A 15,896-nucleotide genomic window follows, 5' to 3' on the forward strand; every position below is an offset into this window, starting at 1 on the left:
ACTCATTTGCCTTCTGGTCTGTGCAAGGCAAGTCCTGATTTCCCAAGACCCTCACTTTCCTCAGTGGACCCCTCTTCAGTTTCCAACCCGGGCATTAGGCAGAACGGTGGTTTAAATTCGGGGTCTGGAGCCCTTTCTCGGGGAGTACCTATGCTTGGGTGCTGTGGAAGCACACCTGGTCCCACACAAGAGGGATAGAGTGGCCGGCAGGGTTTCTTTCCCCAGCGTGCACGCAAACCTGAGTGTGGAGGACAAAGGCGCAAGCGCACCCCGACGTGGGGGTCCAGGGATGCCCACCATCCGGATGGCCCTCGGCTTGTGGGCCGCACCCTAGATGGACCGGAAGCGGCGCGCACGCCCCCAACCCCAGGCTTTCCACGTCCCGGGCGCTCGCCCCTCCGCAGGTCGCCCTGGGCCCCGCCCCCTTCCTGCCCACTTTCTGCAGGGGCGGGCCCTCGGGCGTCCTTGCGCGCCCATTGGGTCTGACGGACGTTCCGTCTAGCGCTGAGCGGCGCTCCCATTGGCCCCGCAGGGTCACGTGACTGGGAGACCGAGGGGGCGGTGGCGGCGGCAGGGGGTGCGCGCAGCGAAAACAAAGATGGCGGCCGCGCCGGGGTCGGTGGCCGCGGCGGCTTCGAGGCGACGCGCGAGCCGGACCCACTGAGGCGGCGGCGCAGGGAGTGGGGCTGCGGGGTCGCAGCGGCAGCGAGAGGGCGGCGGGAGCGCGCGGCGCCCCTAACCTCCAGCCGCGGGTGCGCGCCGGCACCCGCCCGCCGGGCCGACCGGCCGCGATGTCCGGCGCGGAGGAGGCCGGCGGGGGCGGGCCGGCCGCGGGGCCCGCCGGCGCCGTCCCGGCTGGGGCCGGGGTCGGGGTCGGGGCTGGGCCGGGGGCGGCCGCGGGGCCGGCGGCGGCAGCGGCGCTGGGCGAGGCGGCGGGGCCCGGGCTCCCGGACGAGGCGGGCCTGGCCGGCGCTCGGCAGCTGCAGGAGGCGGCCGGCGACCCAGACGCGCCGCCTAAGAAGCGGCTGCGGGCGGCCGAGGCAGCCGAGGCGGCGGCGGCGGCGGCGGCGGCGGGCAGCGGAAAGCTGGAGGAGCGGCTCTACTCGGTGCTGTGCTGCACCGTCTGCCTGGACCTGCCTAAGGCCTCCGTGTACCAGGTAGGGCCGCCGGCCCGACCCCGACCCAGCCCGGCTCCAGCCCCGCCGCGGCCGCCCCCCCCACCCCCCGCCCCGTGCACCGCGTGCCCTCGGAAGCCAGGTCTGAGCTCCGGGGCCCAGTAGTCGGGACTCCTGGCGTCTGTCTTCGGAGGCGCTTCATTCTCCTTCTCTCAGGACTTCATACTCATAACCAGTTTCTTTCTTGTTCTGACTTCCCTTGTTTCTCCATTCGACTCTTATCTTTCCGCTGCTTTATTTTTCAGCCTTCCCCGCTGCCCCCACCTCAACACTCCCCAAGTTCTGGTGACAGATGCCCCCCCCCCCCAGAGTCTACTCCCCCATTCTTGAGCTCCCTGGAGTCGGAGACCCTGGTGTTTCCTCTTCACTCAAGACCTTCTCTATTCTTGTAGCAGCCACACCCCCGAAAGCTGTCTTCAAGCTTCTCTTGTATATCTTCTATCTTCCAATTGAAAGAATTCTCTTTTCCTTTCATTTTGGAAGAACATTGAAGGGATGGGATCATCTTTTTCCCTCCCCTCTCCCTTCCCTTCATTCCTGGTCTGGATGAACCACCTTCAAAGCCCCAGCCTGGGTCCCTTTTCTAGTCCCAGCCTGACCTCATGCTGTGCTTTCCAGACACGCTATGCCCTAAGTTAGACTCCCACCCTATCCCGCCTTACCCACACCAGGCCTGGCTTCTTAGGCTACCAGCACTCCAGGAAGTGTGTCCACCCCCCTTTTTCCATGTGAGGATCCAGAATGGTGGCTGGACTCAGTGCTTAGCCAGCCACAGCCATCAGAGAGGGTCCTTGGCCCAGGTGGGTCTTACATGTGCAGCACATAGCAGCAGGGGCCATGCTCTGGCCCAAGTCAGTTTACTGTGTGCCTTCTTTGTTTGCCTGTTTCTCTCCACCTGGACACCTCCTCCCACCTCTGACTTTGATACCCCTTCTACACAGAACCCCTTTGAGGAATGGAACAGGTTCTGTATCACCTTTCTTTGCACTTACAGGAGCTGGTCATAGCTGATGGGGCTTTGTTTTCCTGCTATTACTGAAACTGTTGGCCATGGGTGAGAGGGCCATTTTTGTAGTAAGCAGCGCGAGGCTAACCTGGGTTGCCATTTCCCCAGCCTCTAGATCGCCAGGTCCTTTCCTGCTTTGGCGTGAGGTAGCTTAGGAGGACCCTGATGTGCCCAGGTTACAGAGAGGAAAGAGAAGGCATTGGCAGGGAAGTGGGTTGAGTTCTTTGGGTGGAGGATACTGGCTCTCCACCTATCCTGGAGAGAGGCCCTAGCTCAGGAATACCGCAGGTCTTCTGACCCAACTGGGGGACTGCTTCCCATAGCCCCTCAGCCTTGGAGGTACCCGTCAGGAGTTGGGCCCTCTCCAGCCCCTTTTTCCCTTGCCCGTGACCTTTTGATTCTCTCAGGTGGAAGAATTCTTCCTTGCTTGGGTCTTAAATGAGAGCCCCAAAAAGCTAAACCTCCCATGGGTGGGGGGGAGGGTCCCAGGGGAATTTGTCCCCCCCCCCTCCTGTGAGTGGGCTAGACCTGGACCTGGCATGATGGCATGATAACAGGCTGCATGGTGCTGCCTCCTGGTCCACTCAGCACAGAGCCAAAGCTCTGCCTCTGACCACAGCCACTGTGATGGGGCCTGTGAGCCTGGCTGGTTCAAACCGGCCCACACTGTGCTGCAGCTGAGCTCTGTCCTAGGCGGGCTGGAGGCAGTCAGCTAAGCAGCTGTGACAGCCCTGACCTGTGGTCCTCCCCATGGCCTAGTGGGCTGTGCTGAGCAGCTTCCCTGGAAACAGGCTTGCTAAGCAAGGAGAACCCATGATGCTAAGCTGTAGGCTATGGTACTGGCCCCCCTGCTCCACCTCTATTCTTCCCAAGTGACAGCCGGGCCTTGGTAGGGAGTTGTTCGCTCTCATCTCTGGAGGCCTGGAGAAAGCTCTAGAACATGTGATCAGTAGCAGAGCCCTTGACTCTAGAAAGGTTGAGTAGAGTCCTTCCACGAGTCACCACTTGGCTTCTTCGGCTACTGGAAGCCATGCCATGGGTGGGGGGCACACCTGGCTTGGATGTGTAGCAGTGCCAGTGAGGGGCCCGAGGGATGAACCGGAGGAAGGAGGGAAGGCTTCTTGGTGGCTCCCTGCTGCATACAACCCTGGATGGGGACATTGAGGGTAGTGGTTGGGATGGGCCTGGAGACCTGGGCCATTGCCTGGTCGCATCTGAGCTGGGTTTACTCCCAGGAGAATTTGGTCATGAATGGCCTAGGCCCTACACATGCTGTCTCAAAACAGGCAGGCCCACAGCTTTCTGTGTGTCCCTGGTTGGGGCCCACTACTGGCCATTACCTCTTGGCCTGGGCTCAGCCCCTCCGTTTCTAAGGGCCTTTGGTGAGCCATGTTGACCAGCCATTTCTGTTGGGCTGCTTTCAGGCATGTGATGTGCCAGCAACATTTCTCCTGACCTCACCAGGACACATGGCTTGGAGCAGGCACCAGCCATGCTGTATGTCTGGGGATTGTCTCAGATGGTTCCCAGCTCTGGGGTGAGGAGAATAGTCAGGGGCCATGGTGAGCCCTGTGCACTGTGCCTGGCTGAGTCTGTAAGGGACAGCTCCATGGGCCTCTGGAGTTGGCTGAGTGTATGGTAACTTGAGAGCTTGCCCTGTGGCCACCAGACCCCACCTCCATGCCACCAGGGGAGCCGTGGTGGTGGCCACAGATCACCGTCAGCAGACTTATCCACCTGTTCCTGAGTCTGAGCCCCTGGCTCCACACAGCTGGCTCTCCCACACATCTAGCACATCTGGGCTGGGAAACTTGCTTTGGTGTAAGAGCAAGGCACTCATGCAAATGGTTTTCGCCATGGCCTACTTTAAGTTAGGTCAGGTCAGGGACAGACTGGGTACAGCAGGTGCTGGCTTTGATGTTCTTTGTGCGGGTGTTGGGTGTGTCCTTGGGGACTGGCCTGACAGGGTATGGGGCCACTTTCTAGAGTCCCAGGCAGCCACTGGGGCAGGCACGGGGGCGGTGGGGGGGAGCAGGAGGGCCGGAGTTGGAGCAGGGATACTTACGCAGGATGGGGAACAGGGCGTCTGCCGTAGATGCAGAACTGTGGCACCAGGGCGGTGTGACCTGCCCCCTGCGTGTGTGACTGCCTGCTCTGGAGGAGACACAGCCTTGGTGGTACCTGGAGCATTGAAACTACAGCGTGATCTTCTTCCCAGGCTCTCCCCCAGCCTTCACACAAGGCCCAATGTGTTCTCCATACGATACACCTGGTAGGACTCTGCTGACATCAGCTGAGGCCCTGAGCTGTGGACCAGCCACATAGCTCCCCCACCCCTCACCACATTCTCAGCCAGAAAAGTTCCCCATCCGGGAAGGAGTAGTGAAGGGGTTGTCACAGAATGTGGCCCCCAACTGGCTTTCTGGCCTGCCAGTCCTGGCCTCAGACCTGGGCCTACCAGCAGCACACCACCTCCTCCAACTTGTTGCTCCTGTGTCCCTTCTGCCTGCGTGCCCTCTCCCCACTCCTGCTTCTCTTCTAGGGCCCCACAGAGGCAGTGGCCCCCAGCTGTGGCCATCCTCTCTCCCTGCTACAGGATGCTTGTCCTCACTTGACGGGGGTACCTGCCAGTTTCTGCCCTGTGGGAGGGGTGGGTATGTCTTGCTGGGCCTCTCACCTCTAAGGTCTCCTTTCTCCCTCAGGACTCAGCTCAGGCCCTGGCACAAGGAAACCGGCTACTTGACTGGCAGTCACATTGGTAAAAGGCCTAGGAAGCAGGGGTGGGCCCATCTTTGCCCAGGCCCCAGCCAGTGTGGTCACAGGCCTTGGGGAGCCCCCAGTGGTTGTCAGCATGCCTGGTGCTGCAGACTCTGTTCTAAATGATGTTTAGGGAATCCCCCATGGGGCTGCCCACCCAGCTGGCCTGGGATCCTCTTGCCTAGCTCCTGGCTCAGGCTTTGAGGTAAGAAAGGTAGCAGAATAGAGCTATGGAGATGTGTCTGCTTAGGTGTCCAGAACAAGAGCATCGAGAGGAGAAAGTTTCTGAACTTTGGCTACATGAGAAGCTGTGTGTTTTGTGGTGGTTACTTGTCATTTGAGTTGCCTTTCAATCTGGATTGTCTACATTCTGAACAAGAACCTGGCTATGGGAATGACTGGTTCCCATCCGCGTCCTAGCTCTTGAGGTGTGATATCAGGAGCTATTGGTCCAGGACTTCAAACCCGAAACCTACAGTGTTAGAGTGTTAGAGTCCTGGCTTTACCTAAAACAGCTGGGTTTCTTGGACACAGTGAGGTCTCTTCTTAGACCCCTTGAATAAAGATATTGAGGAGACCTCAAGCCAAACATCGGGGACCTGGGGTGCCCTGCAGCCCTGATGAGGGGTTCCTCCAGCTGGGCTGAGCAGCAGTTTTGGGGTTAATCCCCTTAGCTGTGCTTTAGAGGGTGGGCTGCTCACATGGGCCTAGGTGCCAAGCCTTCCTGGAGCCCCCAGTATTTGAGGGGACCATGCACTCCAGGCTTAAAAGAGAGCCTCAAAAGCCTATTGACCAAGGCTTTTTTTCCAGGAGTTCGGGGGGGATCATTTTCTACGGCCCTTTTGCAGCCCAAGGCCTGAGGTCAGGGCTCCTCCTCATGAGTCTGGATGGCACATTTAGCTCCCCCTTAGCCCTGGGAGGGGGGGGGGCTGGCTTGGGTGCACATGAGCTCCTGGTGGCCGGGTGGAGGGAGGGGTTGCTGGGTGGTGTCCTGAGAGGACACATACAAATGCCCTCTCCTGGGCTATTTGTGGAGGGGCTTGGAGGATATTGCTGTGGCTTGGGTGGGGTTGGGGACTCTGGGGGTGAGGGAGGGGCTTTTGCTGTAATCACATGCCTGTGCCAGGAGTCCCTTCTAAGGCTCTGCAGGTGGGGGCCGTGTGAGGGGCTGGCCAGGCTCTGCTGTGTGATGGCCATGGTGGGTGTTTATTCTGTTCCTGTCATGTGCTGGGGGCTGAGCCATGCTGTCTAGGTGTCTCATCCCATCTCTCTAGCACATGATGAGGCCAGTCCTGTCTTTGTCACTCTTTGTTTCTGAGGAAAGTGAGGCCCAGGGAGGAAAGCAACAAGCCCAGGGTAGAAAGCAACAAGCCCAGGGTCATGCTCCTGGTGACCTGTGGGCTAGAGTTTAAGCCAGCATCTGTCCTGGGAAGGCCTACAATGTTCTGAATTGGGGTGCCCCTCTTCCTGCCCCTCCTACCAGCAGGATTTTCCTGGCAGCCTGGGTGGGTGCTGCAGGAGCTGCTTCTTGGGGTACCCAGGCTCTTGGGGGCTTGGCTCTAGCATGTTGAGTGGGGCATTCTGGCCTCCCCTAGCTGTCCATCAGAGGCTTGCCGTGCAGCTGGCGTTGTACAGAGTCGTCTGGGAATCAGGTTCTGGCTGGGCAAGTCAGGGTAGGTACAGTCCAGCCCCGCCGCTGAGGAGGCTAAGTCTGCGTTACCAATTGGCCAGGCCTGCATGTGGAGTCGGGAGTCTTGCTTAGAAGGTCAAGGAGGACCTGGATGGGGGGAGGGCTCTGGAGCATGGTGATCTACCCTGCCCTGTGGACAAACCACATGGGCTGGGTGTCAGCCAGGCCCAGACCAGCCACCTGGTTTTTACCCAGGAGCATCCCTTGGGTAACTGGTGAGGTGCTGGCTGCATGTAGACATCTGCTTGTCCCTTGGCTGGGCCAGCAACACTCTGCAGCATCTTGCTGGCTCAGTCTTCCGGCTCACAACTGAGCTATTGGGGCCTGAGGGGCAACCCAGAGGAGAGCAAAAGTCAGTACTGCTTCTCCATGGTGTCCTATCACCTAAGCCTGTGTTGCATCGGAAGGCTCCAGGAGGAAGTGGGTGCAAGCTAGCCTGGGAGCTTGGATATTCCTGCAGCCCACAGGCGCTAGAAGAGACCTGTTGGGAGGGGTGTGCAGGTCACCCCTCTGCGCCAGAGCAGTGGACTTTCAGGGCAGTGCTGGGAGGTAGGCGTCATATACTTGGCAACCTCAGGAGGCTTTAGAACTCCATCCAAGTCTCTCACCCTCAACCCCACACCCTGGCTGGGCCACCTTGAGAGAGAAGAGAAGCCAGGTGGGTTCTGTTGCTGTTCTCAGGCAAGTGATGGCTACAGAGCTGGGCCCTGCCCAGGCAGCCTCTCACCAGAAGGCATCGAGAACTAGAGTCTGTGGTGTGGGGCCCCCAGGCCTTGGGGGTCTCATAGTTGGCATCCTGCAGGCCCTGGAAGTGAAGGGTCTTGGTGTCCAGCCAGGCTTCCTCATTGGAGGTGCCAGGCAGTGGTTGTGGCTTCCCTTCCAAAGAACACCCTGAAGTTTCCTCCTCCCATGAATAAGTAGCTAGGTGAGCGTGAGCACCGTCCCTTTATGCCTCTGCAAACTCCAACAGTCTTCTCTCAGGGACTGTGGTTTGGTGAAGCCAGGCCTCTGCCGCGCTCAGGCCCTTGGCGGGGGCTGTGATTAAACACGTGCCCTGGGCCCTTGGTCTCTGCCTCCCACCGGGTGGAAGGGGCCTATGTTGTCTGTGTCCCCTGCCCTCCCCTTCACTCACCGTGTCTCTGGCTTCATCAGCCCCTGAGGGTGGACAGGATAGACTGCTTTTCCAGCCTGCTCCTCCTGTGAGCAGGCCTCAGCTCATCCCAGCTGGGATTCCCCACCCCCAGCCAGCCCATGTGTCCAAGGCTGGCACTGGCCCACCCCTGCCAGGCCCGTTTCCTCCAAACCTGAGCCCAGCCAGCTCCCCTTCCTCATCTTGCACATTTTAATTTTTGGCCTTAGAAATTGAGATTTTTAGTACTGATAATCTGTGGTGTTGACGTGGACATGGATTCTGTGAATGAGGCCTTTGTCCCCAGCCCTCCCACCTGCACTGGCCCTCAGCATGTAAGTCCCATCACTCACTAGCCCCCAGGCCCAGCACAGAGGTGCCAAGAGCTCCCTCAGCCTCCCACCAGCTCCTCAGCTCAGGGTGCGCAGACCCCTGAAATGATGGGATGGCAGCTGGTGTTGACCGAGGATCCCACGTGTGTGGGTGTGGTCAGGCCTCTACTGCACTGCAGCCCCCCTGCCCCCCGAGAAATGCCTTGGACCTCAAGGGAAGCTTGTGGCCCAGTAGCTTTCTGGAGGTTTGCCACGGCTGGTGAGCCCAGGCCAGCTGCTGGCAGGCTTATGATAGCGCCATCTGCCCGTTCATCCTCAGTTGGCTGGGGAGAGTCTCCAAGTGGAAATCCAGCGACCCTCAGCAGAACCCCCAGCTGCCCCCCCACAGCATTCCCTAACCTCTTCCCCTGCAGGTATTGACCAGCCAGGGCCAGGCCTGGGGAGCTGTGTCTGCCCCGAGGGGATGCTCAGCTCAAGTCTGCCCTTGTATCTCTTGGTTTCTCTGTGGGTCTCTCCTACCCCTGGAGGGCCAGGCCCACAGCCTGTGGAGTTCTCTGGATGGCACCAAGTGGGCACTCAGGACGTATGTGTGGAACCAGAGACCCAAGACTGGAGTTGAGCTGGCAGCTGGCTGTCCACATGCACAAGGACTCCTAGCAGGGGGCAGTTGCCGACAGGCAGTGTCTGGGCCTCACATCTGCGTGTTCAGAGGAAGGGGACCTACCTCCTACTGACCCAAGTCAGCAGTTTGTCCTGCCTGTAGCCCCCATTCTCCTCCAGGCACGTGCTGTGCCCACACACCCTTTTCCCAGGCCAGCAAGTCCTCCCCACCTGCCACACCTCTGTGCCACTAGCTTTTAGGAAGGTCCCTGCAGGACGCAAGCCTCGCTGGGTGGGTGGCAGCTGCCTTCACACCTGTGCTGGCCAAGGAGAGCTGGAGTGGAGAGGCCAGGCCCCTAGCCCCCAGCGCAGGGGAGCAGTGTCCGCTGCTACTCAGCACCTGCTGGCTAAGTACTGCTGCCACGCCCGGACAAGAGTCTGTGTTCCTGTAGGTGTCCCCAAATCACAGCCTCTAGGACCCCTGAGACAGTCCCTGGCCCCTGGGACAGGAAAAAGTTCCAAGCCCCCATGCGGCCAAAACCCCCTCACCGCTAGTGGGCCTGCCTCAGTGGAGCTCTGTAACCTCTGCGAGCCACGAAAGGGCCACCATTGAGTCACCTGCCTCTCCACAGGAACCCCACTGGCCGTGTGTTTGCTGTGTTCCAGGAGGAAGGGCCGCTCCTCCTGAGCAGGGGCTCTGTTTGCCTCTGCTCGCCAGCAGCCCCTTCTGCAGCTGGAGTCGGCAGGGCAGGCCGGTGCGTGCACGTCCTGCAGGTCTGTGAGCTCATCTCCCTCTCCTTCTTCGCAGTGTACTAACGGTCACTTGATGTGCGCTGGCTGTTTTATCCACCTACTAGCAGATGCCCGGCTGAAGGAGGAGCAGGCCACGTGCCCCAACTGTCGTTGCGAGATCAGTAAGAGCCTCTGCTGCCGCAACCTGGCTGTGGAGAAGGCCGTGAGCGAGCTGCCCTCCGAGTGTGGCTTCTGCCTGCGCCAGTTTCCCCGCTCCCTCCTGGAGAGGCACCAGAAAGAGGAGTGCCAGGACAGGTAACCTCCTGGGCCTGCCTGCCCGCCAGAGGCTTAGCCACAGCGTGGGGCCCAGGATGGGGCTGGAGGCCACCCTGGTGCAGGCGAGACCCCAGCACGGGGGACGTTCCGGTCTTTGTTGCCCTGGCTCCGGGGTTGCCCAGGACAACCTGGAGGGAATGGGCCAGGGTGAAGCTGCTCAGGGCCCAGGCCCTGGAGGGGGCAGGGTGGGGCCCACGGAGGGTAGGGGGCTGTGATCTGGACCCAGTGGCTGTTTGGACATCACCCTGGCTCTCCAGGGCTCTCTGGCTGCATGGGGGCCTCTTCAAGGCTCTCTGTCCTTGGTGTCCTTGGGCCCAGGAGAGCATGGCCAGTTCTGGGAGTTCAGCGTGAAGCTTCATGGGCACCCCTACCCAGGCCCTGCTGGCTGACGCTGCTGTCTGCCAGTGGGCTCAGGCCAGCGAGCCTCACGTAGCTCAAAACTACGTAGGGTCCAACGCCGAGGTCAGTGGCCACTGTTGCCAAGCAAGAGAGCCCTCCCAGCAAAGGGTGTAGGTGGCATGTGTATTCACAGCTGTCACGTGCTCCTTTTCTGTCGGCTTCTCACACACACTGACCCCTTCCTGGGGGCCAGTGCACGGTGACTATGTCCTTCAAGGGGTAATTTGTATGAGCAGGGCCGGGCAGAGGCCCACCTTTGGAGGACCACTGGGCAGAGCCACCTCGCACAGGGCACAGGCCATGACCACGGTGCTCGCCTCCTCCCCAGGGTGACCCAGTGCAAATACAAGCGCATCGGCTGCCCGTGGCATGGCCCCTTCCACGAGCTGACGGTGCATGAGGCTGCATGTGCCCACCCGACCAAGACGGGCAATGAGCTGATGGAGATCCTAGACGAGATGGACCAGAGCCACCGCAAGGAGATGCAGCTGTACAACAGCATCTTCAGCCTGCTCAGCTTCGAGAAGATCGGCTACACAGGTGAGGCGCCCCGCCGCCCACTGCATGCCGCACAGGCTGGGGGGGCGGCTGGAAGCCTGGGGAGCAGTGGGCACAGGCCATGCTGGGTGGCCAGGCTCTGGACAAGCTTTTGGTAAATGGGGAGAAGACGTGCCAGAGGCCATACAGGGGAGGGGCCGGAGCAGGACCCGGAGGCACCTGCATGGCTCTCAGAGGCCCTCTCACCTGTCTTCCCTGCCCTGGCCCTGCCACCCTAACAAGGTGGCATCCTACTGCGTGGGGCTGCACAGCCCTTGGGACAGTCAGTGTCTAAGCAGAAGGTGGGTGTGTCTCGGTGGGCCCGGCAGCTAGGGGCCTGCCCTGCGGAGCCAAAGGCAAGAAGAGTACTCAGCACATCCGGTCCTGCCTGCAGGCAGTTACTGCAGTGGCCACGGGTCTCCTGAGGCCATCAAGAAGATTCTCAGGGGCGGGGCACCTGAATGAGCTGAGGGTGCTCAGCTCAAAATGCAGAGCTGGGAGTGGACGCCCAGGGACGGGCAGGCTGGACCACGCTCAGGCCCACTGGATCTCATGGGCTCTCCTGGCCACTGCCACTGCTTTTGGACATGCTGGGGAGCAGGAACCAGGCCAGGGCCTGGTCCAGATACAGAGAACAGCAAGAAGCACCTGCTGACACTGGGGCCACTCAGGGAGACTACGGCCCTCTACTGCTCAGCCCACACCAGGCAGCCGGCTCAGAGCATCAAGGGCGGTCACAGGCAACCAGTCACGCCATGCTGCCTGGACTAGGCCTGGCTAGGTGTGGGCCTGCACAGGCCCGAGAGGCGAAGGGCCCGGCAGCCTCAGCCGCAGAAGGTCATGGCCCCTGGTTAGTTGCAGCCTCAGCTGCCCTGGTGGGCGCCATGGCACAGACAGTCCAGGCCAGGCCTTGTGGGTCTGGGCGGGCCGAGGCATCATGATTGTGGCGGTGGCTGGGCAGGGATCCCCGTCCACACAGGAAGGACTGGCCGCCTCCGTGGAGGGACTCGTGGGCCATGGGCCCCGGGCTGTGCTGAGAGAACTGTGTGACAGCACAGGAGCCCAGCACTGGGCCACACGCCAGCGCTCTGCCTTGCGCCCCATGCAGGCTCATGTGCCACGTGCCTGCCCGCCCGCCGGCTCTTCTGGCAGCTCTGTACCGGAACCAATAAAGTGCACTTGTTCTCAGAACGCATCCTGTCTGTGTGTCTGCTTACCCACGCCCCTGGGGGGGGCCTCCCTCTGCCCGGGCTGGGCCCTGGGGGAGGCAAAGGGGGAGGCCAGCGAGGGTCGGCCGCTCACTTCTTTCAGCCTCTGGACTCCCTGCAGCTAATGCGTGTTACTTCTGTTTGTAGTTGTTTCCCCCAAGCTTGTGTGCGCCTCCATTTGCCATAATTGCGTTTGATTTGCCTTGTGACAAGTAGAGCACGCTGTGTCCTCCTGGTAAGTTGCCTTCCTCCCTGGCTGAGCCTTTATCCTCGCTCGGCCTTTGGAAGGCGCCGCCACGCGGCCCCGCCCACACTGACTGCCGGCTCTTCCCGGCCTGTCTGTCTCCACAGAGGTCCAGTTTCGGCCGTACCGCACGGATGACTTCATCACGCGCCTGTACTACGAGACGCCAAGGTTCACGGTTCTGAACCAGACGTGGGTCCTGAAGGCGCGTGTGAACGACTCAGAACGTAACCCCAACCTGTCGTGCAAGCGCACGCTCTCCTTCCAGCTCCTCCTCAAGAGCAAGGTCACGGCGCCCCTGGAGTGCTCCTTCCTGCTGCTCAAGGGCCCGTATGATGACGTGAAGATCAGCCCCGTCATCTACCACTTCGTCTTCACCAACGAGAGCAACGAGACGGACTACGTGCCGCTGCCCATCGTCGACTCTGTGGAGTGCAACAAGCTGCTAGCCGCCAAGAACATCAACCTGCGGCTCTTCCTGTTCCAGATACAGAAGTAGGCGGCGCCCCTGTGCCGCCGGCGCCTGCCCAGCCGCGGCTTCACAGTGCTATCTGACCGTCTTAGCAAAGGAGGAGAAGGAACAAATGCGAACATGGGGGAAGTCTGCATGCGTGTGCGAAGGTGTGAGCGCTCACACCTCGCCCTCTGCCCCGCCTCCCCTGTCCCGGGCACCGGAGGCTGGGCCACCTGCAGAGGAGACGGTGGCTCAGGGACACAATGGGGCTAAGCCCAGTGGCCATGCCCTGGCCCCCGATGGCGCAGTGAGGCGCACCGTCTGCTCTGGGCCGTGCCCGGCCCCTGGGCCGGGCTCAGGGAGCACGCTGACTTCAGACGGCAAATTTGATTGCAATTAAAAAGGCACCCTTGTTTCCTACTTTCTGTTTTGTTTGAGGGAAAGGCGTAGCTGTGATTGGACATTGGGGGAGCTTTGGTTTGGCCTGGGGGTCAGAGCCCAAAGGTCCTTGTTACTACACCTCCACGTACACCCCCCACCAGAGACTTGGAGGCATTGACCCCTCCGTCACAGGCCAGCACAGGGGAGCAGCCGGAGCTGGGGTCTTGCAGCGGCCCCAGCGCACCCCCCCAACCCCACCAGCTGCTCCAGAGAGGCAGGACTTGGCCAGCCGGGCTCAGCAGATGCTTCGGAATGCAGGGTGAAATTGTCTCTTCCCAGGAAAAAAAATTAAACTCTTTACAGGCTCTTCTATAAGTTATGAAATTTAGCAAGAGAGAATCTATTTTCTATATTCAGCCTTGAGGGCACAGCATCCCCAGCCTGTGAGGGAAGCTGTGGGGGCTGCTGGTGATAAGCTAGCCTAGCTGGGGGAGGGCTTGAGTGGGCTGGTTGTCCCCATGCTGCTTTCAGGGACTGGCTGCTGTCCCTGTGTCTGGGGGCCCCCCACAGAGGTCAGTCCTTGGGCAACGTGGTTTCTCACTGGCGGGATCTCTTCACAGCCTCGACTTTGCTGCCCCTGTGGCCCTGGCCTGCAGTGAACAGGCCTTAGTGTGTGGGCCTCGCAGCAGGGGAAGGAGCCCTGCCTGGAGGACCCTGAGACCCTCAGAGCTGCTGGAAAGGGGAAATCTCAGCCCTCCTCCTTTGCTTAGGAGACACGGCTCTTCTGCAATAGGTTTCTGTTGCTTAAATACCAAAGAACCGTTTCCTTTGCCCCTGGCCTGGCCTGGCCTACCCCATGCTTCAGAGCAGTCCCTGCCACTCCTCCACCCCCCACACACTGGCCTAGCCCCCCATTTCCCGGGCCCTGTAGGCAGCAAGAGTGCAGAGCTGCAGGCCTGGCCTTACTCTTTGGTCCCTCCCTCTTCCAGCCGTCCAGCTGGGAGCTGAGAAATGGAGGCAGGGAGCCTTGGGGTAGAGTGACAGCCTCATCCCAGTGCATATCCCAGGCAGCCGTCTGAGCCAATTCTCCCCCCCCCCCCAGGGCAGCTGGCCTAGTTATATTGAGAAGACTGTTTAGCTTCCTGTTTCCAGCCTAGGGCATGGGACTTACGGGGGAACCCCTCCTGCAAGGCCAGCTGTGCTTGGCAGCTGAGGGCACCCAGAGGTGCTATGCTTGGTTTCCTACTCTCCAAAAGAAAGATGCCAGCCCAGCCCCAAGCACATCCGTAGGGCCACACCCTGGCATGAGTCCCACTGCCCTCAAGGGCTGCCCCCCACCTGGCAGGCACCGAGGATGACATTCAGATAGCCATGTGCCAGGTCTCCTGTGTTGAGGGGCTGGTGCCGTGTCGTTGCATCTCAGCATCTCTTGGGGATGGACGCTGTCTCTAGTTTCTGGATTTCAAAGTGACCGATAGAGAAGCCAGGGCAGGGCAGGCTTCCCTGTGTTTGGGTGCATGTGTGAGACATTTGAGCCAGCAGAGGGGTGGCGCCCAAAGGCTCTTCTGGGTGGGGCAGGGTGGGAGGCAGCAGGTCTCTCTGCAGGTCGGGTATGTGTCCTAGGTCTAGCAGCCCTTGGGGATGGGGGTGGCAGATGGGCTGGGCTCTGCAGCACCAGGGGTTCCTGGGTGCTGGGGGCATGTAGCCCACTATTTCCAGCAGCCCAAGGGCACGCGGGGGGACAGAGTGGCACCCACGCAAGGCTCTCCTTGTAGGGGTATGTGTCTGGGGGTGCCCAAGAGGAGTGGTAACACATCCCAGCATCACTGTCCCCAGCACGGCCCCCACCCTGTGACGGTCACCTCAGCAGCTGAGCCCGGCAGAGCCAGGTATGCTGGGAGATTGTGATATGTCTCAGCCACTCCCGGGAGCTGGTGCCACAAACCTCCTTGCGGCATCTCACTGGGGGGTCATTGATTTACTGGGGATGTCCCATTCATGTTGTTAGGAAGGAGAAAACACCCGTGGTCTGTCTCCAGGATTCCTTGCCATCTTGGCATCCTGACCTAGAGAGAGTGGGGGAAGAACCCCGGTAGATGTGGGGGAGTCCTGGGGGCACAGACCAAGCTGGCCCCTCTACTCCCTGCCATCACCACTCCCCTACAGGCACTACATCCCTCAGTTCACCCAAGTGAGACAAAAATAATAAAAATAATTTTTTAAAGAGTAAACCGAAAAGTGTTTTTATCACTGTGGGAAATGACTTACATTGTGGTCTGTGTTCTCTTTGGATATTTTCTGTATGTAACTATAGTTTCAAAAAAAATTCCAAACCATGTTTCGTCTCTGTTTCCTTATGTGAGAAGCCAGCCTCATGGATGCGTTTCCCTGGGCTCTGCTAGCATCCTGGACAGGAGTTGGAAGCTGCCCCCACCGCCCCCCACCCTCTGCGGCCCCTGCTCAGTACTGCCCTATATACACATCCTTGCATGATCAGTGGGAAGACTGAGGCATAGAGAAGTGGGGTCTTCTCTGGCTGTCTTGTGAATGCTGAACGCTCCCAGCAGCTCTGGGGAGATTCCTTCCACCCTTGGCCTGTTGAGTTGAGCCCGTCTCTACTTCCATGGCCTTGCTCTCCCACCCCAGCCCCATCTCCACCCTGCCCCTCACACTCCACCAGCTGGCCCTTCAAGCAGCCCTCTTGAATTCAGGGCCTTCCTGTTCTGCAACCCACCCCCAGACAAAACTAGGGACCCGCAGAGCACTTTACCCTTCCAAGAGAAGACGGTTACCTGGGTCCAACTTCCCATCTCCTGCAGTTCCTCAGGCTTGGCCTTGTCCCCATCCCTGCACTGGCCCTGGCCAGTCTTCCCTGGACCCAGAGACCCATCTACCCTCTACATCATTCCCTCCACC

General features: G+C 60.2%; 1 protein-coding gene across 2 annotated transcripts; it reads left to right on the top strand.

Moving 5' to 3' along the window:
- The first annotated feature begins 563 nt into the window (after positions 1-563).
- On the top strand, positions 564-15,316 carry ZFTRAF1 (zinc finger TRAF-type and ring finger containing 1). 2 transcript variants are annotated; one of them, XM_045777377.2, is made up of 4 exons: positions 564-1,157; positions 9,498-9,736; positions 10,485-10,696; positions 12,253-15,316. In XM_045777377.2, exons 1-4 carry the CDS (start codon positions 792-794, stop codon positions 12,642-12,644), a joined length of 1,209 nt encoding a protein of 402 aa, XP_045633333.1. In that variant the 5' UTR covers positions 564-791; the 3' UTR covers positions 12,645-15,316. The 2 variants fall into 2 exon arrangements, with proteins under 2 accessions (XP_045633333.1, XP_087720595.1); XM_087864469.1 differs by having other exon boundaries at positions 1,032-1,157; positions 9,322-9,736.
- The last annotated feature ends 580 nt before the right edge of the window (positions 15,317-15,896 follow it).

This window comes from Ursus americanus, chromosome 9 (genome assembly GCF_024610735.1).
Source record: "Ursus americanus isolate L20-20 chromosome 9, mUrsAme1.1.p, whole genome shotgun sequence".
NCBI classification, from domain to species: domain Eukaryota; kingdom Metazoa; phylum Chordata; class Mammalia; order Carnivora; family Ursidae; genus Ursus; species Ursus americanus.

Bases quoted from the DNA above. Each gene is read 5' to 3' on its own strand.
- ZFTRAF1 (XM_045777377.2), top strand. From the start codon at position 792: ATGTCCGGCGCGGAGGAGGCCGGCGGGGGCGGGCCGGCCGCGGGGCCC. The intron at 1,158-9,497 runs GTAGGGCCGCCG...CCTTCTTCGCAG, and splicing joins CTAAGGCCTCCGTGTACCAG to TGTACTAACGGTCACTTGAT. The intron at 10,697-12,252 runs GTGAGGCGCCCC...CTGTCTCCACAG, and splicing joins CGAGAAGATCGGCTACACAG to AGGTCCAGTTTCGGCCGTAC.